The following is a 22,564-nucleotide window of genomic DNA, read 5'->3' as shown; positions in this document are numbered from 1 at the left end:
TGCTATAATTTTATTTTAAATTAAAATGTTATCATATTATTGTGTCTTAAATTTGAAGTCACTATACTTAAAGTGAAACGACTAATAATGCAAGGAATTATATTTCAAGGAAATAAACAATATATTACAAAAATTTTTTTTTTTCATAATTAAGTTTTAATTTAAAAAAGTAAAAATTTTAAGAGAATTTTCAAATCTTGTATAAAATATTTCTTTTGTAAATATGTACATATCTTCTTTCGTTTTAAGTTAATATATAATTATTTACTTCTAAATTTATTTGAATTTTTATACGAAACGCAACGATATGTTTATTATTAAATTAATTAAACTTAATAATATTAAAATATTTCTTTTTTATTTACTATGTGCACCAAAAAATATTATATTAATAATATTTATGTAGGAAATATTTCGCTGAATTAACTGTAACAGAGAGTACTTACTTATTTGATTTAATTAAGTTTATTTAGTTTTGTTCTATTCTACTAATTTTAAGTAGAGTTGTAGAGTTTCTATTTTTTTTTTTAAAGTATGTTTTTTAAAACAAATAAATTATTTGCCATAATGCTTGAATCTCACTAATGTGAAAACTGGTATTAATAAATGGAATTACTAGATAAGTTTATTTCCCGCAAATAGCTCAAATGCCCTATACATTATTTGTATTTTTTATGATTTCAATTCCCTTTATGCTCCCAATACTTATTATGAAATATATTGATTAATTAAAATACAAAATTGAAGAGGCTATGTTCTAATAATTGGCAATAAAAATAAACTCTACAATGGTATGGAAAGCAAATGGTTTACTTGAGATGGTGGAGCAAGAGAGAAACTTTTATCCGATTTATATCCCATCCATTATCATATATGCTTTGAACTTTTATAACAATAGTAATAATAAAATGATATTTTCTTTAGTTTAGAAAGTTGTTAGAAATTTTTAATATATAATTTCAATATTTTCTTAGAGTACATGGACATAATGTTAATTTAAACATAAAAAGAAATCAAAGCATCTGAAGCAACAATCACGAAATAGCTGAAGGAACATACATATTGTTTTTATTATTATAGTTTTTGTAACCCAGCCTGGAAATCGGAATACTTCTACTAAATCGCAATATATATTAATATTCCCATTTATCCTTTCTCTAGCTATACCTTATTCCCTTTCACTCTTCCTAACCTTTTCTATGGTATGCTGGCTAGAAGAGCATTCCCGTTTATCCTTTCTCCTTTTCCATGGTATGCTGATTTGAAGAGCAAGTCAGTGTGGGTTGGACTCTGCTCCACTATTTTAACGTTTATTGTAACTTGTAGGGGAATTTCAATGTCTTTTGGTCATTTGAAAAAACAAGTAACCCCAAAAAGTACACTCAATCTTTTCTAGAACCAAGTTATATACATTACTGACACTCATGAATTTTAGTTTTCTTTGGAAAGAATTTTTAGTATTTTGAAAAAGCCAAATAGCTCTATATCCATATGCGAAATGTTACTAGGTTTCTTAAGTACAATTTGTGTATTAATCACTGAAAATACATTTTTTAACAAATGAATATAATATCAATTTAATACATATATATAGTATTCTGATCAGTGAATCTGTAGTTTAGAAATCATTTATATTTTCTTTCCATACCTAGAAATAAAATCATAAAACGGAACAAATCAAGACAAGCTTCTTAATTCGAAATTAAACTAAAGTATATTAATATAACTTAAAAAGAAATTTTAAGTAAATATATATATATATATATATATGAAAACTTGTTAGTGTTTTAAAGAAAAATAAATACAGTTTTAAAAGTTTAAAATGCAAAGTAATATATTGTAAAAAAAATTTATTCCCAATATATTTGCCTTGAAAACTTTTAGAACTACACCTATTAATGGCTCATATTAATTACGAAAAGAAAAAAAATAAATAAATTCAATTCAATTCATATATCAAATGAATTAACAAAATGTATTGATTGTCGATATTGCTGGAAATGATGTGATAGATTTTTAAAATAGTATAGAATATATAAAGATGTTAATATATAAAGATAGAAGTGAGCTGCGTTAGGCTTGAAATTGAAAAATAAACAAAAGTGTCAAGTTGTAGGCTCATATGGGCGAAGTATACGCATTTAAGGTATAGTCATATATAACTAACTACAAATATTTATATAACACAGTTGAAAAAATATTATATATAAATGTTGCTTTAAATGTTTTCTTTTCCAATTATATTAAATAATAAATATATATAATACAAAAAAAAAAATAATAATTATTTATACGTTTTTACATATTGTACGCAACAAAATTTTTTTACAAATTTTAAAAATAATTAATGTTTCTAACATAAACATAAATGAAATGATGAAAACAATTAATTATAATTAACATATAAATTAAATTAAAAATATGCATAGAAGCATAAAAGACAATTTTTTATGCTTTTTTAAAAAACATAGTCAATACAAAGTTGTAAGAATATATGTACTTAATTAAAAAGCACTTAAATTATTTTTAGAATCAAAGATTATAATTATTAATTTTAATTGCAAAGAATGATATTCTTGTCACATTTCATTACAAAGACCAATCTTCAAGTTTTTTGAAATATATTTAACTTGCCAAATTTTTTTACTTGACAAATCTCTAAATTGTAAATCTAAATTTTTTACTTATAGAAAAGTAAAAAATTAAAATTATATATCCTATGATAAGAAAGCTATTTTCAAATAGAAAAGTGGGTAATATTAACAGTATTTTTAAATTAAAAAATTTAATTTTTGATCAAATGATTTTTTGGACTCACTTTCAGTCTCAACGGGAGCATAAGTGGCGTTCGGGAGACGAGAAAAAACGTGTATAATTATAATATATAGAATGTACTTAGCTTAGACACCCTTGACACCCTTCTACAAGTGGTGCCTGGGATATGATCGAGCCCTTGCTCCCATTTGCTTAACTATTGTTCACGATACCGCTGTGCATGAACCAAATATCTAATATTCTATTTGGCGGTATATGAAAGAATTGTTTTTAAAACTTCAACTATTAAAAATTAAATATTTGATTTGATAAAAAAATAAAATACTTAAAATATTAAATTGATTGTATAAACTGCTTCCAATACAATTCCGAACACTACCTAAGAATTTGAATTTTTTTTATATTAATTCTCAGCTTTTTGTAACTTATATTTTTAGAAATTTTATATAACAAAAGAAAAAGAAAAACAAAAAAAGAAAACAAAATATAACGACAATGTCATTTAAATACTGAAATCATAGACTTTAAAAAAATATTTTGTAATTATTCACATTGTTTTAGTGTAAACTGACTTATTTTCTATTAAAAAGTAGAATAAGTAAAATTTTATTTAAAAACTATTAAATTGCAGATATTCAGTGTTAACTATGTATATTATTTAAACAATACTATTAAGAAATATTTTTAATTAGTCTGAACACACAATCCACAAACTTTGAGATACTTTATATATATTTTTACAAAATTTTATGAAACTAAAAACCGCACCTATTAAATTTTAAGAAAAAATAATAAAATTATTAAATTAACTTATTTATATGAATAAACTACAAACATTTTTAAATATATATATTTCTATAGATATATATAAATCTATGTATGTATTTGTTAAAATATATAGAAAATTTTATCAAACTGTATTTGTATAGTAAGAGATGATATATTAGCGTATTTATGGCACAAATAAAAAATTTAAATTATTATTACAGCCAAATTGTTTTAATTGTTTTCTTATAATAGTTAAAATTCCCTTTTAGCTTTGCTAAGAATCTTGTACATTTTTGTTAATATATTATATATATTATTTTAAGAGAATTTTGTAAATTATTTTATATAAACTATTACTTAATAATACACATATTAATTAACAAATAATAATAAAAAAAGATTTTATAAAAGTTTAAAACGAATGTACATATAAACAAACTGTATGTACATTTCATTATTTTTATAATTTACTGTCAACCTTAAAATAAATATTATTTTTATTAAAACTTATGTACTAAAACCAAATAAAATATGAAATATATAAAATGCATGCTCTAAATGTCATTAAACAGAAAATTGTTGTTTTATTTCATTACAGTTGAGGAGTTCTGATTTAAATTTTAAAAATGTAATCATTTTATAAAATTTCAGAAGCTTAAAAACTTTGTTTTTATAATATATAATATTCTATATATAATCATTGAATTTTCTTCAAGCTAATCCATATATATATAAATACAATAAGTAAATTAATTTAAAATTAACTTCATTTAAGATATTAACTTCATATTAAGAATTGTCCTAATGAAGGCAAAAGCGAATTTGCCGTAATACGTTTAGAAAAAATAATAAAATAAAATTAATAATAAATTAATAAATAATAATAATAAATTTAATTAACTTCACATTATAATTTATAAATACTTACATTTAATAAATATTATTATTGAATAAGTTGAAGAAAAAAAATGATTAAATTTAAATTACGCGAATCCAAGTATGTACTAAATTTAATTAAGTACAGCTTAAAAAATAAATGTACAATACTTTACGGTTTTAGTATTATTATTCAATTAGTATTGTTATTATAAAATGAAATAAATATTTATAATAAATCCTCGTAAGCATTTATATATAAAATATAAATAATAATCATATATAAATACACTACATAATAATTAATAATTAACAAGTTAGAAGTTAGTTCATAGCTATATACTCACAGTCCTTGCCGTATATGGGACGTGGATATGGATAGTTTATGCCTCACGGAAGGCGTGTCTTTCATTCCTAGACATTTCAGATTTTATTAAAATACTAAGGTGATCTTGAAGAAGACTCTGATTCGGTATAAAGAGCAGTTATTATGTTACACGTCGATACTGAACTTCGTTAATATTATTTCCGTTAGAATAGATATCGATGTATTTATGTTAAAAAGAAAAGCTTCGTCTTAAGCAATTCATATGGAGGGTTTTACCGATCGCGACGCTATTAACATGATCATTTGTATTATATGCAAAATGAAATTGCTTTGATAGCAGATAAATTTGTTCTGTCCCATTTCGCAATATTCGACAGCTGCCAGTCGTGATACTAAGTTTTGACATGATTGGATGTGGTTCTATAATAATCTTTCCGAAATAATGTTTCCAATTAGTTTGTATATAGCTCTTAGCACCAAATTGCTAAATCTTAACCGATTCCATAACTTAATAGCATGAACGGAATACATGACGATTTGACACCCAGAATTTTGGGTTCAAAAATTGTAAAGTTTTTGAATTTACTGATAGCAATGGGCACAGTAATGGAGACCTCTTAAAGTAAAAGTTAAAATAGTGGGCAAAGAAATGTGCATCAAAATAATTTTCATTATAGGAACATATAGTTAATTATTTTCAAAGCTTTTAACTTAATGTTTTTATCAACACTCCAAAGTAATTTGTGAAATAAGATTACTATTATAGTGCATTTCTATGCCACACTGGAATTAAAAGATGGCAGATGAGATTCTAACAAAATTATAACTTTGGAAGAAATATATATGTAAAGGATTCCGCTCTAAAATCACTTATTTTATTGTGTAAATAAATCTTCAATATTTTAATAAAAATTAAACTACAATAATTACAATTTTTTTTTTGTAATTTTTTATTAATTTTTATTTGAAGTAGTAGTGTACATATGTATATATAATATTTTATATTATATAATTATTTATGCAAAATACATTTAATACAAGTATTATATATAATATAATGTGCTTAAATATGTTTATACAAATTATACTTAGTAAATAAATATTTAGAAATTTATAGATAATCACAATTATTTTCGTTTTAGTATCTGAATTTTTAATTTTTGAGAAATAAACCAATTTATTTACAGTTAATAAAACAACACAAATATAAGAAAATTATATTGAAAGCAACAAAATAATTAATTAACAAAAGAAAAACGAATTACAAGAACAAATAATAAATTCACGAATATATTTTACAACGAAAAAAAAAGACAGTATTTAAAATTAAATAGCACATTTAAATTTTAGTTAAAAGTTTAAAAATAAAATTATACATTAAATTCACAATAATCATGAGTCACTTAGAATATCTTTTAATATCGTACTAGAATTTCGATTTGGTTGAAATTCATCTAAAATTGTTGAATTTAATTGTATAGGTTGTATGGGTATTGGTGCAGGTGTGGTGCCACTTTTACTTGAGGTAGAGGTGCGACGAGTGGCTTCTTGAGACGACGCACCTGATATATTTGACGCATGTTGCGCTTGTGTTATATTTAATAAATTGGGTAAGTTATTTTGATTAGCTCTGGGTTGAGACTCCTTTTCTAGAAACTGTACAAAAGCCTCTACTAAATTTTCATTGGAATGTGTACCTCCTAAAATATATAAAATATTTTTTATTTTTTTTATAATCATTTAACACAATTTAAATACACAATTTACCTGGTTGATTACTGCCACCGCCTAATATAGAACCAAGCCAACTGGATTGCTGTTTATTAAGACCAACTTTATCTGATTCATTTTGTGTAAAGTTTAGAACGGAAGAAATCATACGCAGAACTTGATTCTTATCATTTGGATTAGCGCTGACCACATATCCAATAAGTAAGCTTTTAATGAGACTCTTTTCGATCTTATCCGTTTGCCCCGATTCACTTTGGTTAAGCTTTTGTTCCAAAGCTAGTTTTTGTTGATTTATTATTTCGACTGTGTAAATAAGAAATAATTATATTTGTTTTTATTATCAAGTCTATATGATGTTGAATCAGTTGCTTATCATATAAAAACATGTTAAACAATTTATAATTAATCAACATAACACGGTTGCAGCACTTTTTTAAATTTAACTTAGTTATTGAAATTAATATTATTATTTGGCATCTTACTGATGGCATTCCAACGTTGTTGATGCAGCATTGCAACATGCAGGGTTATACGTTGCATTTAGATAAGTATGACATAAGTACTGGTAATAGGAAAAAAAAACCAGTACCTGATGTAATACTCAGCCAGATGCACGCAGTTAATGCATATGCAGTAAATGGTGCTATATGAATTGGTTTCAGTGGTTGGGTTTTATACAGGAGTGTTTGCAATTTTGTTCAATATTTTTATTTTATTCTTCAACGATCGACATGCACTAACTTTTAAAAAATTTAAAGTATTTTTTTTTTAATTTAATATTTATTTAATACTAAAAATATTAAAAAAAGCTAATTAAACTAAACACATTTTATCAAAATGAAGTAGAAATTATTTCAAATATCCAAACAAAAAAAACCAAAATAATAATAAACAATTTTGAATATGGATATATAGGAAAAAAAATTATTAATTACATAAATATATCAAACTAGGACAAAAACTGAAGCTCAAGAAGAAATTATATTGACTAAGAAATTATAACAAAAATGTAGAAAGAGATACAATCTCGGGCAATCTCCAGATGTAACGTGAGTGGCCGTTATCAAATACGCTCGCGTTAACAAATTGAGATTACCCAATTTCGCATCAAGCACGAAATTAATAATAATAAATAAAAACTTCAATTAAATTAAATAAAAATTACAAAATATATCAACAATATACTAAATAATTATCATACAAAATGGTTCTATAAACAATACATTTAAGCAAGCAAATAGAATAAAAAAGCATAGACATACGTGGAAATTAATATATATATATACAATAAGTTGAAAAATATTTGTATACATTTAATAAATATTAATAAATAATATTTGTTAAATATTAAATTTTTAATTTTATTGACAGTAGAAACATATTATATATATTATTTAAGAAAGTATAAAAGCTATGTACAACTAAAAACATTGAAGTTAATTGAAGTGAAAAGTAATTAGTGCTCTTTAGTTGATACACAGAATGAAGCAGTGGCATCTATTATATGATTATAAAATATCTTTAATTAAGCATTGAAAGCAAATGTTACCACTACCTTTTATTAATAGTTATTAGCAGTGATAAAATTATTTATCGAAATTATATTTTATCGACTGAAAATCATTCTGAAGAAATACACATAACAGGATTATATACTCGTAATGAAGACATAAGTTCCAAAATGTCTACTGAAAAGACTTGATGTATAAAAGAGGATTTTACAATATACCTACATGCCGAATTGACAGAACTATATTTATCGTTTTTTAACTACATGTATTAATTAATGGGTTTGTTGGTCTCTTATATGTGAGACATAAATAAAATAGTCCTTAAATACAGTTCTATGAAATACAGTTCAATTATTTGTGAAGCAAAATTAATAACATTAAATAAATCTAATGGAATAATACGTATAAGTTATATGAAAAATTCTGATCAGTGGTATAAATAAAGAGAAAGAATATACATCTATAACTATGTAAAATACAATTAATACATACATATAATAAATGAAATAAAATTATAAATAATATGAATTACAAATAAATATTGCAAAAATTTTAAAACAGGTAATACACAAAACATCGATAAAAAATTAATTAAAATAAATTATACATAATAAGCAAATAACAAAATAAATAAGAAAATATATAGAACTAAAAAATGATTAAAATTATTTAAACAATATGAAGTAAATTATTTCAAATTACATAAACTAAGATAAAATATAAGCCAATAAATTATAAAAATATTTAATAAACAAAATAATAATTAACTATGAACCAGTTATATATAAAACTAAAAAATTCTGCGTTCACACGACACAAATAATCTTGATTACACTCTTTCACTTCGTAAGAGTAAAACGTCTACACTCTAGCTAGTGTAGACGTTGTAAAAACAGTTTTTTGTCATATTTAAATTCAAGTTAATTAAACTATAATATTATAAACCACAATAATAAGTATGTATAATTATTTTTTGGTTTATATAATCTAATTATTACAATATTTTATAATTTAATATAAATAATAACGATAATTTCATTAGTAATAATATTTTTTTATTACACATTTATTAAAAATTATTTTATTTATTATAATATATATTAAATATAATTATTACTTTAATAGTAATAATACTTTAAAATTATATTAAATATGAAATCATAGTTATTATAAAATATCTATATTTATAAAATAAAAATTTTGTTTTTTTTACGTGTTAATTAGTCTATAGTTCAATAATAAACTTTTTAAAAAAATTTTATTCGTTTTTAAAAAATTTTATTTTCACCGATAATTGTCTTGTAATCTATAGTCATCATCAGTGTACTATAGATGAGTATATATTATAGTCGAAATATCGGTTAAAATAAAATCTTTTAAAAACAAATAAAATTTTTTCAAAAAGTTTATTATTTAACTATTGACCAATTAGTCCGTAAAAAAAACAAAATTATTATTGAAAATTTTTGGTCATTAAAACAATAAACTATTAAAATAACAATTAAAATTATTTTTTGTATGAAAAATAAATTAATTATAAAAATGCAATTGTTTAAAAAAATTAAAAATAAATAAAAAAACATCAAAGCTATTTTTAATTAATGGTGCATATTAAAGTAATACAAAAAATGTTCAAAAACATATTAATTTTGTTTTCTTGTGAAAATAATTTAAAAAAAAATTTTTTTAAATATTTTTATTTATAATTTTTTTTTTTTAAATTAATGCCAATTTTGTTTTTTTGTTGTCTTTTGTGTTGATCAGATCACATCATAGTGTTTGTGTATTGGTAATGATGGCGGTTTCGGTGACGGTGACGGTGGCGGTGTATAAGTACAATTCAAAAAAGTGCATACCAACTGAAATTCCGAGTGCCTAACATGATCAGAATTACCAGTTGATATTTACCTTTAGGAATTAGTGTGGAAAGTAAGGTTATCAAATTTCATATTAAAAAATTTATTGCAAAAGTTTTTTATATTAATTTCAAACATAACGAAAGCATGCCGCGTGTCAAATGTTATGAACATAAATCTTAGCATTATCCAAACTGTTAGTAACGATTATTTATTTGTTATTTGTGATAAGTAAAAGTATTAAAAAAAACATTTTTTCAGTGTTAGTTAAAGTTAAAATTACAAATCAACGATTATAAACGATTAAAAAATATCTAAAATCTCAACAAACTTACCTTCTTCTCTCAAGGAGGCAATATTTTCTTTAGAAGATTCTAACTGATCAGATAGACGAGAAGCAGCAAGTAACCCCTCATTAGCTTCGGAAAGATTTTGGCTTAAATTAGATATTTCAACTTCAAGTTGTACTTTTTTCTCTGCTTCCCTCTGTAAGTCTTTGCGTAAACGTAAAGTTGCAGTTTTGATTTCGCTTTCCTTATCTGAAATGTTAATAAAATAAGACAATTAAAATTAAAAATATCGTCAATTATAGCGCTTATGGTGGTTAATTTGAACACGAAACTCACCATTTTGAAACTGCTCCAACGCACATTGTAGATTGCACAGCGCCGCTTGGTTTTTCAACTCTCTGTCTTCGGCTAAACTCAACTTCGCTACTAACTCATCACGTTGCTGTATCACCAAAGCGTACTGCGCCTGCAGTGTTTCAGCGTGTTGATTGGCTCGTATACTGAATCAATAATAAGGCAAATACAAAAAATAGAAATAAAAAAAAAATTTGGTGAAAAAATGGTAACAAAAAACAGAAACAATAAATATAAATAAAATAAATTTTATTACCAATTTGTGGTGGAATAAGCTAAGTGAGTGTGTTCTAATTTCGAAGCGGCGCAACTAATGCGCATTCGTTGCAGCAATTTTTCGACATTAAACGCTTTTTGTTCTATTTTTTTTTGTTTGGGTTTTTTATTTCTATGCCCCGCGTTGTTAGTTGTTGGTGTCGTGACAAAGCTTAACGAAAGGCTTAAAAATGATAAGGAAACAATAACAGCTACAACAACTACAACAACTACAGTAATAGCAAAACGTTATGTCTATTTATAAAAAAATTTATATAGTCGACAATATGGCGGCATACAATATTGGTAATGTCTCCATTTCGTTGGCCACCCACTTTGCGCCGCAGAATGCGAAGCTCGTTGTTTGCCGGTAATTAAGTGATAATTTAATTTAAAACATTTTTTTACACCTTTCTACAGGTGTGTATAATTTTTTAGTCACTTGTAGTTGTGAAGGTATGTCTTCATGTCTATGTGTGTGAGTAGAACTGTATTATTTATTCAACAGCATGAAGGTATGTGGATTTTTATATACAACGTTTTTATAAAGAGAAAGAAGTCTTGGCGGGAATACATAACGAATTTCATATTTCGATAAGGTTTCATATTATATTGTATGATATGAGTAAGTAGACGTAGTTTTTTGGTACATTTTTGAATAAAAACTTTTTAATAAAATCTTTTTTTAATCAAGTATATATAGAAATTATCCTTTATGACTTCTTCACATTTTTCGGATAGCTTCATAATTCCATTCGTAAAGCATCTAGTCCACGTGATTTTTGCAGATACCGAAACAAATGGTATTCAGACGACTTTTTTTTAATTGTTTCTTTGAATTGTCGGTAGAGGACCGCATTTACTGTTGCATCATGTTGGAGCAGCTCATAATAGACAATTCCCTTTCAATCTTGCCAAATACTCAACATAACATTGTTTTCCGTCGTTTTAAGACTTTAAAGTCGTAGATGGAGTGTTACCAACATTTGATGTTTCGGTTAAATTAGATATTCTCGTATTTGATTCATTTTTATTAGGTAGTGTTTCACTGATAATAATCCGGTCAATCAAATTTGTTCGCGTTCATTCATGTAATAAATCGAGCGCGTTTCGTTACCCAACTCTATATAAATTATTACAAACTATCATGTGTTTAATGTTTAGTACTGCAGCAATGACAGCTTACATGTCGGATTGCCATATCATCTGCAAAATTTCAACATTTTTTTTCAGGACTGACAGAGCAAAACGCATATTTGACATCCAAATTTGCAAAACGGAATCCAGCAAACCACCCCTGAGTCTACCCTTTACTTACAGCATTATTCACAATCAGGACCAAATAACATAACAAATTCCTTTAATAATTATTCAATCATGACTTAGAAAATACTATAATACATTTGCAAAAGGTTAGGTTATACGACAGTCGTATGTACTCACACTCCTATTTTGAGACTCATCTTGATTCCTTAATAAATTTTAGTGAACTCCGGGCAGTACACCCATTGCCTTTATTTTACGTACAGATGCAAACAATTCTATTCAATAATTTTATAGTCTATATATCAAAACAAACAAAGACTTTGAAGCAATCTAAGTGGCTGTCGCAAGAATTGAATTGATCAAAGTTTTTAATGGGAAATATCAAGCCCACAATGTGGTAGTCACAAAGAGTTACTTTTGTGGTTTTCAGCTACGAGGGTTATATTTGAATCAATTGCAATAGACAACCACATTTCGTAAATCAGGGGCATTTTAGTTGTTAATTTAAGTCAGTAACAGACCCAGCAAGCAGAATTCTTACTCAGCCTAGCATTGTAATTGTGGTTTGTAATAAAGAATGATTTCTGGAAATTGGTGTATTACGAATTTAAATATTCAAAATGGAAAAAAGTGTGAAGAAAACAAATATCTAGCCAATAAGCAGTCATAATTTCAATATCAAACAAGATATCTCTATTTTTGCAACATATTTTAAATTATTTTATTAGTAAACTAAGTAGTAGTAGTAACTTACCTTGCAGACGTATAGGCATTGCTGGATTTGGACACTTCGTCCTGTAAAGCACACATCTCTGCATTTGTTTCATTAAGTTTCCGTTCCATTTCAATTGTTTCTTGAGTATGCATTTCTTCTATTTCCAATAAATGTTTCTGTAAGCGTTCCAGGTCTTTTCGTATCATTGCATTCTGTTCTTGAACTTCGGCCTTTTCTTGTTGTATAAGCTTCTGATTGGTTTGTTCCGTCAGTAAGTTGGTAGTTAGAATATCAGATTTTTCTTTAAGGAAATTAATTTGGTCCTGTAATTTTTCCTCCTGTTTTTTCAACTCAACTATATTTGTTTCGAGTGTATTGCACTTTTCACATGTCTTTGGAGCTGCAATGGCTGCTTGCATTTCTTGTTGTTGCTGCTGCAACTGTTGTACAAGTGGCTGAAGACGCTGTATTTCCATATAATACTGCATATTTTCGGAATGTTTTTGCTGCAGTGCTTTGATCATTTCTCCTTTTTCATAATTTAATGTTTCTATGGTTTTTTGTAAGTCTGCTGTATCAAGCAGTTGACTTTCAAGTTCTGCAATACGCGCTAAAGCCTTTGCTTCACTTCCTAAATCTTTTTTAGAAGTTTGCAATTCTTCCAGTGTTGCTCTTTGTAACTCAAATTCTTTTTTCAAATCTTCATACTGATTTTCTATCAAATATTTTGCTTCTTGTAGTAGTTTAAACTCAAACAAGCTAATGGTGTTTTCTTCTATAGATTTTATATTTTCAAACTTTTGCTGTAATACATCTAATTGGTTAGACTTTTCGTGTAGATCTGTTCTTAACTCCTCTAATTTTTTTAAGTCTTCCTGCATTTTTTGCTTTAACTCCAGATTTTGCTGTTCAGCATTATTGAATTGGGTTTGATATTGATCTTTATTACTTAACTCCTTCCTCAACGTTTCGATTATAATATCCTTAGCTGAAAATTCTTGCTTAAGAATACTTTTTTCTTCTTCACTAGCCGCAAAATTTTGTGTCAATATTTCTACTAATTTATTCTGCTCTTCAATTGCCAATTTGTTATTCTGCTCTTCTTGCAAAGCTTGTCGTTTAAGCGAACTTAACTCATTTTCAGAAGTTTCTCGCAATTTGTTTGATTCGACCAAAGCAGTTTTCTGTGCTTGCATCGCAGCAACCAAATCTGCATGATCTTTACTTAATCTACTCAACTGATTTTCCAAACTTTCGTTTTTATCCTCAACTTGCTTTAGTAGTTGTGCAGACTTCTGTTCCTTATCATCCTCAGCTTTTAATTCGTTCATTTCAAAAACTAAATTTGTTTTCTCCAATTCATAATTTTCTACTTCCAATTCTAAATCCTTGATTTGCAGCTTAAGTTCATCCTCTATTTTTTCCATTGTTTTTATTTGTTCAGCAAATTCTAGTTTCTCATGCTCTAATTCACTGATTTTATCACGCAAGTCAACATACTCCTTCTCTAAGGTAGTATTAAGTTTAATAGACTCCTCGAGTTGTGATTCCAATTGCACAATATTTTCTTCGTTATTTTCCGATATAGTCTCTAGCTTGTTTCGTTTATAATTTTCTAATTCGTTTAGTAGTATTTCATTGTTTTTCATTAACTCATCACACTGTAAAATGTATTGAGAAATATCTGCCTCTAAAGTTTTCTTTTCATGATCCCAAACTAACTTTGCATCTTGTAGATCAATCATATCTTCAGACATTTGTGCTAGACTCTTTTCTAAAGCATCAATTTTCCAAAGCTTCTCTCGTAACGATTTGAAAGCTCTATCTACAGAATCCTCAGAGCTCAAAGCTGTCTCTTGCTTTACATACACTTCAAGTACATCACGGAATTTCTCTAATTTAAACGGCTCTTCCTCATCTGCATCCAGATCTGTAATTTCTTGCTTTTCTTCTGCGATCGCTTGACGGAATTTATCTTGTGCTATACTTTCCAATTCTGTGCGCAAACTTTCATTTTCCGTCGTTAAACACCTAAGTCTATCTTCAAGTTCCGCACTATTATTCAATGTTTCTGTTTCCGCTTCCGCATTTAATTTAAATTTCTGATTTTCAAGCGTCAATTGTTGGATTTTACACTCCAATTCTGTAACACGTTTTTGTGCTGTACGTAGAGATTGCAATTCTACCTGCAATGCTTCCTTTTCTTCTTCGGAAAAAATCAAACGTTGCTTTAATTCAAGCAATGAACTTATACTCTCCTTACTTTCTTTCAATTCCGTTGAAAGAAGTGTTTTTTCTTCTGTTAAAATTTTAAGTTGTTCTTGTGCAATAACAGCCTCTGCTGCTCGCTCTTTAAGATCATCAATTTTCTCCTGTGCCTCTAATTGTTCTGCTAGTAGCATTTTTATATTTTCTGCTTGTGCTTCGCATTTCTCCTCTAAACTTTGTAGGCTTTGTAAATTGTTTGGTATTTCCTGATCTCTTAATTTCAATGCTAAGCTACCATTTTCCAACGTTAGTTCTGATACGCGATTTTCCAATTGTACAATTTTATCCTTCAATTCCTCTTTTGTTGGGGGTGTTGTAGGACCAGAGGAATTTGTATCACTTTTACCAACTAGTATAAACTCATCTTCGCTTTGCTTACCCATCGAGCTAGAGGATGATTCGGAGGTTTTCTTTTCTTTTATTGTTTTCAACTCTTCTATTTCTTTCAATACCTGTTCAAGTCGTTGCAATAATTCTGTGCGTTCATCTTCAGATTTTTCTGTTTCTTTATTGGCAATTTTAACTTTTTCTATTAATTCAATATTATCCTGACCTTTCTTTTCTAATAAAGTTTGTAAATCTAACATATCTTCTTCATTTATCTTTAACATTTGCACCAAATCCTCATTTTTTCTTTGTATATCGGTTCTTTCAAATGTTAATGTTTTATTATCGCCTTGAAGTTTCTCAATTTCTTTCCTCAATTTTCCTAACTCAAGCTCACTACATATAAACTTATCGGCTTGCTCTTCCTTAAGGATGTTATAATTTGTAGTTACAACGTTTAGCTTTTCTTGCAATTCATTTTTTAACTCAAGCACATTTTGCATAGCTAGGTTATGTTGTTCATCTAGTTCCTCTAATGCAGTGTTCAAATCTTTATTTTCTGCTTCCGATTTCTCCAAACGCAACTGTAATGCATGCGCTGTTTGTGTGGCATTACCCATTGACACATCTTCCAATGTAACATTAACCAAATCGTTGCCATTGCCGCTTGAGGTTTCCGAACTGTGACGAGTGTCGAGCTTGATATTGTCTGGTTCCCAGCACCAACTGTCTTCAAGCTGTGCATTTTCATCCTGCAAATAATAAAATTAAATTTTTTAATGTTTAGGAAATTATAACTTTAATTGAATATATGCATAGTAGTTCTTATAGTAATGGTTCGTATTCTACTATAATTTTAATGATTTTAAAGAATAGTGTTTTGCTTTTAAACTCCCATTATATTAATTTTAAATATATATAATAAGTACATAATACATATTATATATAATATAATAATCATAACGTGGGTTTTAAAATAAAAAAAATATTTTTTGAAACAAGTATTTATAGTTAATTAGGTCATCTATTAGTAATCAATACTTTGCAAGGTTATTGCTCAAGATTGTGAATACCCCTTTAAGTTTTTATACAAAATTTTCTCCAATTATTGTATTTAAAATACAATTTTATGATAAATATTTTTAATTATTTATTACACAAAGAATATATGTATGTTATATATAAAAATAATAATATATATAATAATAATAATATATATAATAATAATAATATATATAATAATAATAGTAATATATATTATAATAATAATATATATAACATATAATAAATTAGTAGCAGAAGGTATTAGAACTGGGAGAATGTTTACAGTGAGATTCAAAAGAAATACTATAGGCATGTATCTTTTATTAAATTATAATTTTTATTTACTAAATAATTTCAAATCGTAGTAATCTAGAATTGCCCTCTCTTTTCCAATAGTTTGATATAATGAGAGAAATCTTTCAAAAGGTACTAAAACTAGGAAGTTAAATAAGTAGTGTCTTGAAGTATTTCTATATTAAAAAAAATAGTGTCAGCGTAATTTAAAAGATATATGCATGGTTTTTATAAAGAATATATCTTTGTAAAGAATTATTTTTTCGGCTGCATAAAAAAAACTAACTCATTTGATTTTAAATATCTAAAAATCTAAACTAAAATCGTGTAAGATATAATATCTTTTTATTTTATTTTCAATATATTGATTTGTATTGTTTGATAGTGTCTTTCAACACTTTTTTCCTTTTTTTTTTTTGGGGCTCATCTTAGGTCTCACTGATTTCAATATCCAAGAAAAACAAAGGAAAGGAAAATGCCTATAAAAATCAGGAATATCTAATATTATGCAGTCTTCTCTTTTAAATTAAATAAATATGACATTCTATTTTTTCTTTATATATGATATATCTTTTGTCTGGAGCACAACTTCGCATATTCATTTAAAATTAATTAAAAGCATTTTTAAGGCATTGCAAAATATTTTTTCACACCTTTTTGAAATATAATTTAAAATAGTTTCGTTATCAGCTCAGCTAAAATTTTTGCAACGTGATCTCGCATATAAAAATTTTTATAATCATTATATTTTGAAGATAAAATTTAAATAAAAAACCTTGATCAGCGAAAAAACGTTTTTCTGTGTAAATTATATAAAAACCGAGACTAATAAACTATCAATTTGAGATATTGTAGAGAAACGACGACGGGCAAATACATAAAAATATTCTGAAAAGAAATAGAAAGAATGAGAAAACCTCAGCAATTGCAAGTTGTGTTTATAAGTAAAAATATTGCAAAAATTTTTCAATATACAAAAGTGTACGTTGGAGTAAAAAAATAAATGAGATATGCAGGGGTTTAATGGTAGCAGTCAGTGATCGAAAATCAGCGCCGAGCCAGAGATAGATCCTCCAGCAAAGTGGATTTGCGTAAGTCCACAGACTTTTTGGAGCGCGTGAGTGTGTGCACTTGTATATTTGTTTGGCTTATGTACCTCAAAGTGCTTAGTCATTATGTTGTTTCCAATCCATTCAAGCGGTCACAAATATGAAAAATGAAGCAGCATTCATTGTAACTCACTAACAGATATAAAGGCAACATCGGATGGAAAACGAAAAAAAAAAAATTGGTCCGTCATACGCCATTGTGCAGAATAATTTCTCTCTCATAGCCATAACCATACAACCACACAATAGCAACACGGTCACAAACTGGCGGACAAGCATGCACACAAACACGTTGGATGGTTGCCTTTATGGAGGTAAGGAATTAGTTCAAGTACTTTAACGTGCCTAAACTTGGCTTGACAGTTTAGTATTTATTATTTTTATTGTTTTCTTTTTTTCCGTACATATGAATGGCAAATTTGTGGTTAAAAGTAAAACGCTAAGTGGGCATGTTCAGAGACATATGGGCTTTGAGAGGTAGATGCATATGCGAAGTACTTGATATGCACGAAACTGGGCAGGCAAAACAGCTAATTATGCGCGGTATTAAACTGTGCGTTTAAGTTTTGCACATACTGAATACAAAAGCAGGTCAACTTTAATTGTACGTTTTACTCATAAAGACAAAATCACAAACTGTGGAAGGTCATAAACGCCACTTAATGAGCGCTCAACAAACAATCATAAAAAAAAAAATAGAAGCACAAGTTTGATGACATTTTCTCAAGAATCAAACTTACTCGAAGATATATACATTGTCTTAGTTTTACTTTTAACTTAGTACATAAGAACTTTATAACCTTACACGTAAATAATGGTAGCATTACTGCATTACTCTTATAAACGATGACAAAACATCGTGATTATTTTTGAAAATAACAGATAATGTTTTTTTGGAAAGTATTGTAATTAATTTGGTATTGCGTAAAATTTTCTCAAACATATAAAAAAAATAACAATTAAAGTTTTCTACATATTCCGCTTAATTTCTTAGTGTAGCAAAAACGATTCGCCAAACCTAATCACCGGTACATCGCGCAAACGATTCGATAGAACATTGTTAATGCGATTCGATAGCATATCGTTAACGATTTGATAGCATATCGTTAACGATTCGCTGGCAAATGATTAAAGCAATTCACCGGCTCATCAACAAAACGATTTGATCGCAACTCGCGAAAACAATTCACTCACAGATCGTTAAAACGGATCGCCGGCATATCTTCAAAACGATTTGCCGGTAAATTGGGAAATTTAAATAGGAACAAAGTTGTCGTCGGTTATCACACGAAGTCCGCTTTGAAATATAAGCTCGCCATGCCGAATTCTTCTGATGCTCTAGATTAATAGCAGCTCAGCACAAGAAAGTTGACTAAACCCTTTATTTACTCACAAAGACCACACATTTCCTTCTCAGGCCTATATATCTTATAATAACGCTGGCCATACTGACGGGTCAGATAATTTGCCAATAGCTTCAGCTATATTCGACTTACAGATTTGGAGCTGTATAAGTAAAACTAACCGTATGGTTATTCAACGTTTCCAAAATAAAGTATTGAGGTGTATTGTTAAAGCGCCTTGGTATATACGTAACTCGGATCTTTATCGGGACCTCGGCATTGCATATGAAGCGAACGTCATTACTAAGTACGCAAATCTCATGCCGGCAGACTCAGGTGTCACATAAATCCAGAGGCTATGTGTCTCTTTTATCCTATACAATTAGATCGAAGATTATAACGAACTGTACCCAAGGATCTTGTTGGTATTTAGCTTAAGAAGTGTACTTTAATTTCAAATTTATATTTAATAAATTATTAGATAGTAACGTTTTCTGAAAGAAATATGGAAAATATTTCAAAAACATTATTCAAACCCTTCCAACTTTTAAATAGTTTGTTTTCGTCATAAGACACGTCGGTTTCGACAAAAAAAATTATCATTATTATTATAGTTTTTGTAATACAATACAATAATATAATTAGATAAAGAGGTTTTCGAACAGAAGTGAAACAACAACAAAAATTTATTTTTTTTTTTTTTTTTTTTTTTAAATTATTTTAATTAATTGAATTTTTGGCTGACCATACAGCTGTTTCGAGTATTGCCAAATACCCTTCATCAGTGGTCTTGGAAATAATTCTTGTATTTAATTATTCGTAAATAATTATTTTTTGAGACTGCAAGTACCAGGAATCGAACTCGGGTCCTGCCAAATGTGAAGCTCAGAATCAGCGCACCTTAACCAACTGATCCAAAGCCGTACTTGACTATAATTAGTATAATGTAAAATATACAATTGATCAATGAATAAGAAATGCACTATTATTGATATGTTAAGGGTTTTAGTACTGAAGGTTGTTTTTGAATAAATTTTTGGTTGACACTCTCTATCTCGATAAACATTGAAAATAGACGAAATGGGGATCTACGATTTTTTCTTTTCTTGACCCAATGAATTATATACTACATTTTTAGCACCCTGTATTATCAAAAAATCAATTTAGAAGTTTCAACATTTCTTCGTTTGTAGTCTTTATCAAAACAAAAATAAACAAACAAAATAAATATAAATCAAAATTATCACACTTGCTTACGTATTTTAAAGACTAAATGAATACCCTTATATAATTCCCTATTCTTTTATTTACTATATTTTTATATACTATACATTTTATTCTACTGACACGACAGTAGCAGAAAAAAAATGTACATAAAATATTGAGTTACCATGTAATAAACTCGATAAATTATAGCATATGCCGATGTAAATATTTGCTATAATGACAAAATTCAAAGCGCGACTAATAAAAAGTACATTTTTATCTATGATTTTATATACTACAATACAAAAACGAACAACTAACAATACACAACAAAAAAGTTAATTAAAATTGGTATGTAATAACGTGGCAGATAATGCAAAAAATCCCCAGCCTATACGGCTTATGTGGCTAAAAATGCAATTCATTCCATACTCTCTCTTACCCTCACATTGCATTTTATATTTAACTGCATTTGTATTATTTTATATATATATATATAAGTTCTTAAAAGAAAGTATGGTGTTTTTACTATACAGTTTAGAAGCAAAATTATTTTTTATTTCTTAACAAAAAAAAAATATATATAATCCAGTAAATGAATAATTAAGAACACTTAACTTCTTATTAAAGTATGATATGATTACTTCGCTTTTTATCAATAAAATAATTTATACAAGATTCAAATCATTCGAATCATAAAACGATTATTTTATAAAGTCCAAGACGTTACCTTTATTTCAATGACATAGAAATAATAATATAAAAAATCTGAACGATATCAAAACAGTACTATTAATACCAGATATGAAAGCTGTTCCAGCATTCGGTATGGAACAAACGGTTTAATTTTTACAAACTATCAACCGATGTTATATCGTTTTTAAGACCTTGTATTTATGATGATGATTCCTACGATGATTCCTAATGTACCAGGGAGAATTCTATTTAAGAGTTTTACAAATTGAGACCTTAAGCGTTAGACAGATAACATTGAAGATTCTATTTAAAGCCTTATGTTGAAAAATATTGCTATTAATGTTTAATTCAAATTAATAACACAAAAAAATTGGTTTATGTATATATACTAAACTCTTAATAAAGAAATCTCTATACCATTCTGTGGGTTGACACATTAGACCCACAGAATGGTCTAGTAATTTTCCCATTCCTTTATATGCTTGAAATAGGCATAACTAAAGTATGTAGAACGTGACCGACTTCACTATTTCATTATAAATGGACAGCATATTTTTGATGCTAAGCTTCCGAGAGTATTTATAAGTGAGTAAAGGTGCTGAGAAGTATTTGTATAGCCTGAATTCCATTATATGTACTATATATTCAGTAAGTAAAATAATTAAATACAAATTTGTATACAAATTTAATTATTTATTTTATTAATATAAAAAAAATATAATGAATATAACGAATTGACACTATTTCACTGGTTAACGTATGTCAGTAAAATAAATAAAAATGTGTGTTTGGCTGCCTATTTAATTGTGTGGTAGTGAGTATTACTAATATTTTAGGAATTTCTAAAGTAATAATTGTGAGGTGATGATGACTAAAATTATTTATATTTAAAAAAAAATATTCTTTTAATATACAGAAAATAAAAATGGTTGAATTAAATATTGTTGTACTTTTAATCGAAGAAAAATTTGATTAATTTTTATTGCTTGTTTTTTTTATTTTTATATAAATAATTTTGTAAAATAAATTTGTTAGTAAAAACGTTTAACTTTTGTTAAGTATATTCTAATATAAAAATATATTTTATAAATCTTAAACTAATTGTATCTTTATTGTGATTTTTCATACATTTTGAACCTAATATACACGTTTGTATTGAGTTGAGGTCTAGCATTTTTACGGAGGACAAGTCAGCATAAAGCAACAATGCAAATTCAAAACTGATTTAAGTATAAAAAAAACGAAAAATTTGCAACAACAATGATGTTGTCATATATTATTATTATTAAAATGTTCAAAAATGTAAATTCAAGAACTTAGACTAATCATAAAAGATTTCCAATTACTTCTAATTGGAAATATCGTATATATTGTATATGTTGTACATGTGTCATATATTATTATTATTGAAATGTTGAAAAATATAAATTCAAGAACTTAATCTAATCACAAAAGATTTCCAATTATTTCTATCATACGCTATAGTTGGTAGTTCACTGAATGATTTGTTCGATTCTCTATTGATCTATGGATTGTCCTACTCCTTGTAGCC

The 22,564-nt window shown here is 26.8% G+C and overlaps 2 protein-coding genes across 4 annotated transcripts in view; both read right to left on the bottom strand.

Annotated features, from left to right (window-relative positions):
• The window catches only part of LOC119671504 (mucin-5AC-like), a 531,335-nt gene that overhangs the window by 387,464 nt on the left and 121,307 nt on the right, over window positions 1-22,564 (bottom strand). The gene's annotated exons all lie outside the window — the stretch shown is intronic.
• Window positions 6,058-22,564, bottom strand: part of LOC119671506 (putative leucine-rich repeat-containing protein DDB_G0290503) — a 49,746-nt gene continuing 33,239 nt past the window's right edge. For all 3 annotated transcript variants that reach the window (XM_038082176.1, XM_038082178.1, XM_038082177.1), the window contains 5 exons: window positions 12,765-16,072; window positions 10,472-10,635; window positions 10,181-10,384; window positions 6,515-6,781; window positions 6,058-6,447 (listed from right to left, as the gene is read on the bottom strand). In XM_038082176.1, the coding sequence (XP_037938104.1) occupies window positions 6,140-6,447; window positions 6,515-6,781; window positions 10,181-10,384; window positions 10,472-10,635; window positions 12,765-16,072 (4,251 nt within the window). In that variant the 3' untranslated portion in view covers window positions 6,058-6,139. The remainder of the gene's footprint in view (window positions 6,448-6,514; window positions 6,782-10,180; window positions 10,385-10,471; window positions 10,636-12,764; window positions 16,073-22,564) is intronic.

This window comes from Teleopsis dalmanni, chromosome 1, assembly GCF_002237135.1.
Source record: "Teleopsis dalmanni isolate 2A chromosome 1, ASM223713v2, whole genome shotgun sequence".
Classification (NCBI taxonomy): Eukaryota; Metazoa; Arthropoda; class Insecta; order Diptera; family Diopsidae; genus Teleopsis; species Teleopsis dalmanni.
This window is presented reverse-complemented; position numbering and strand designations above follow the sequence as displayed.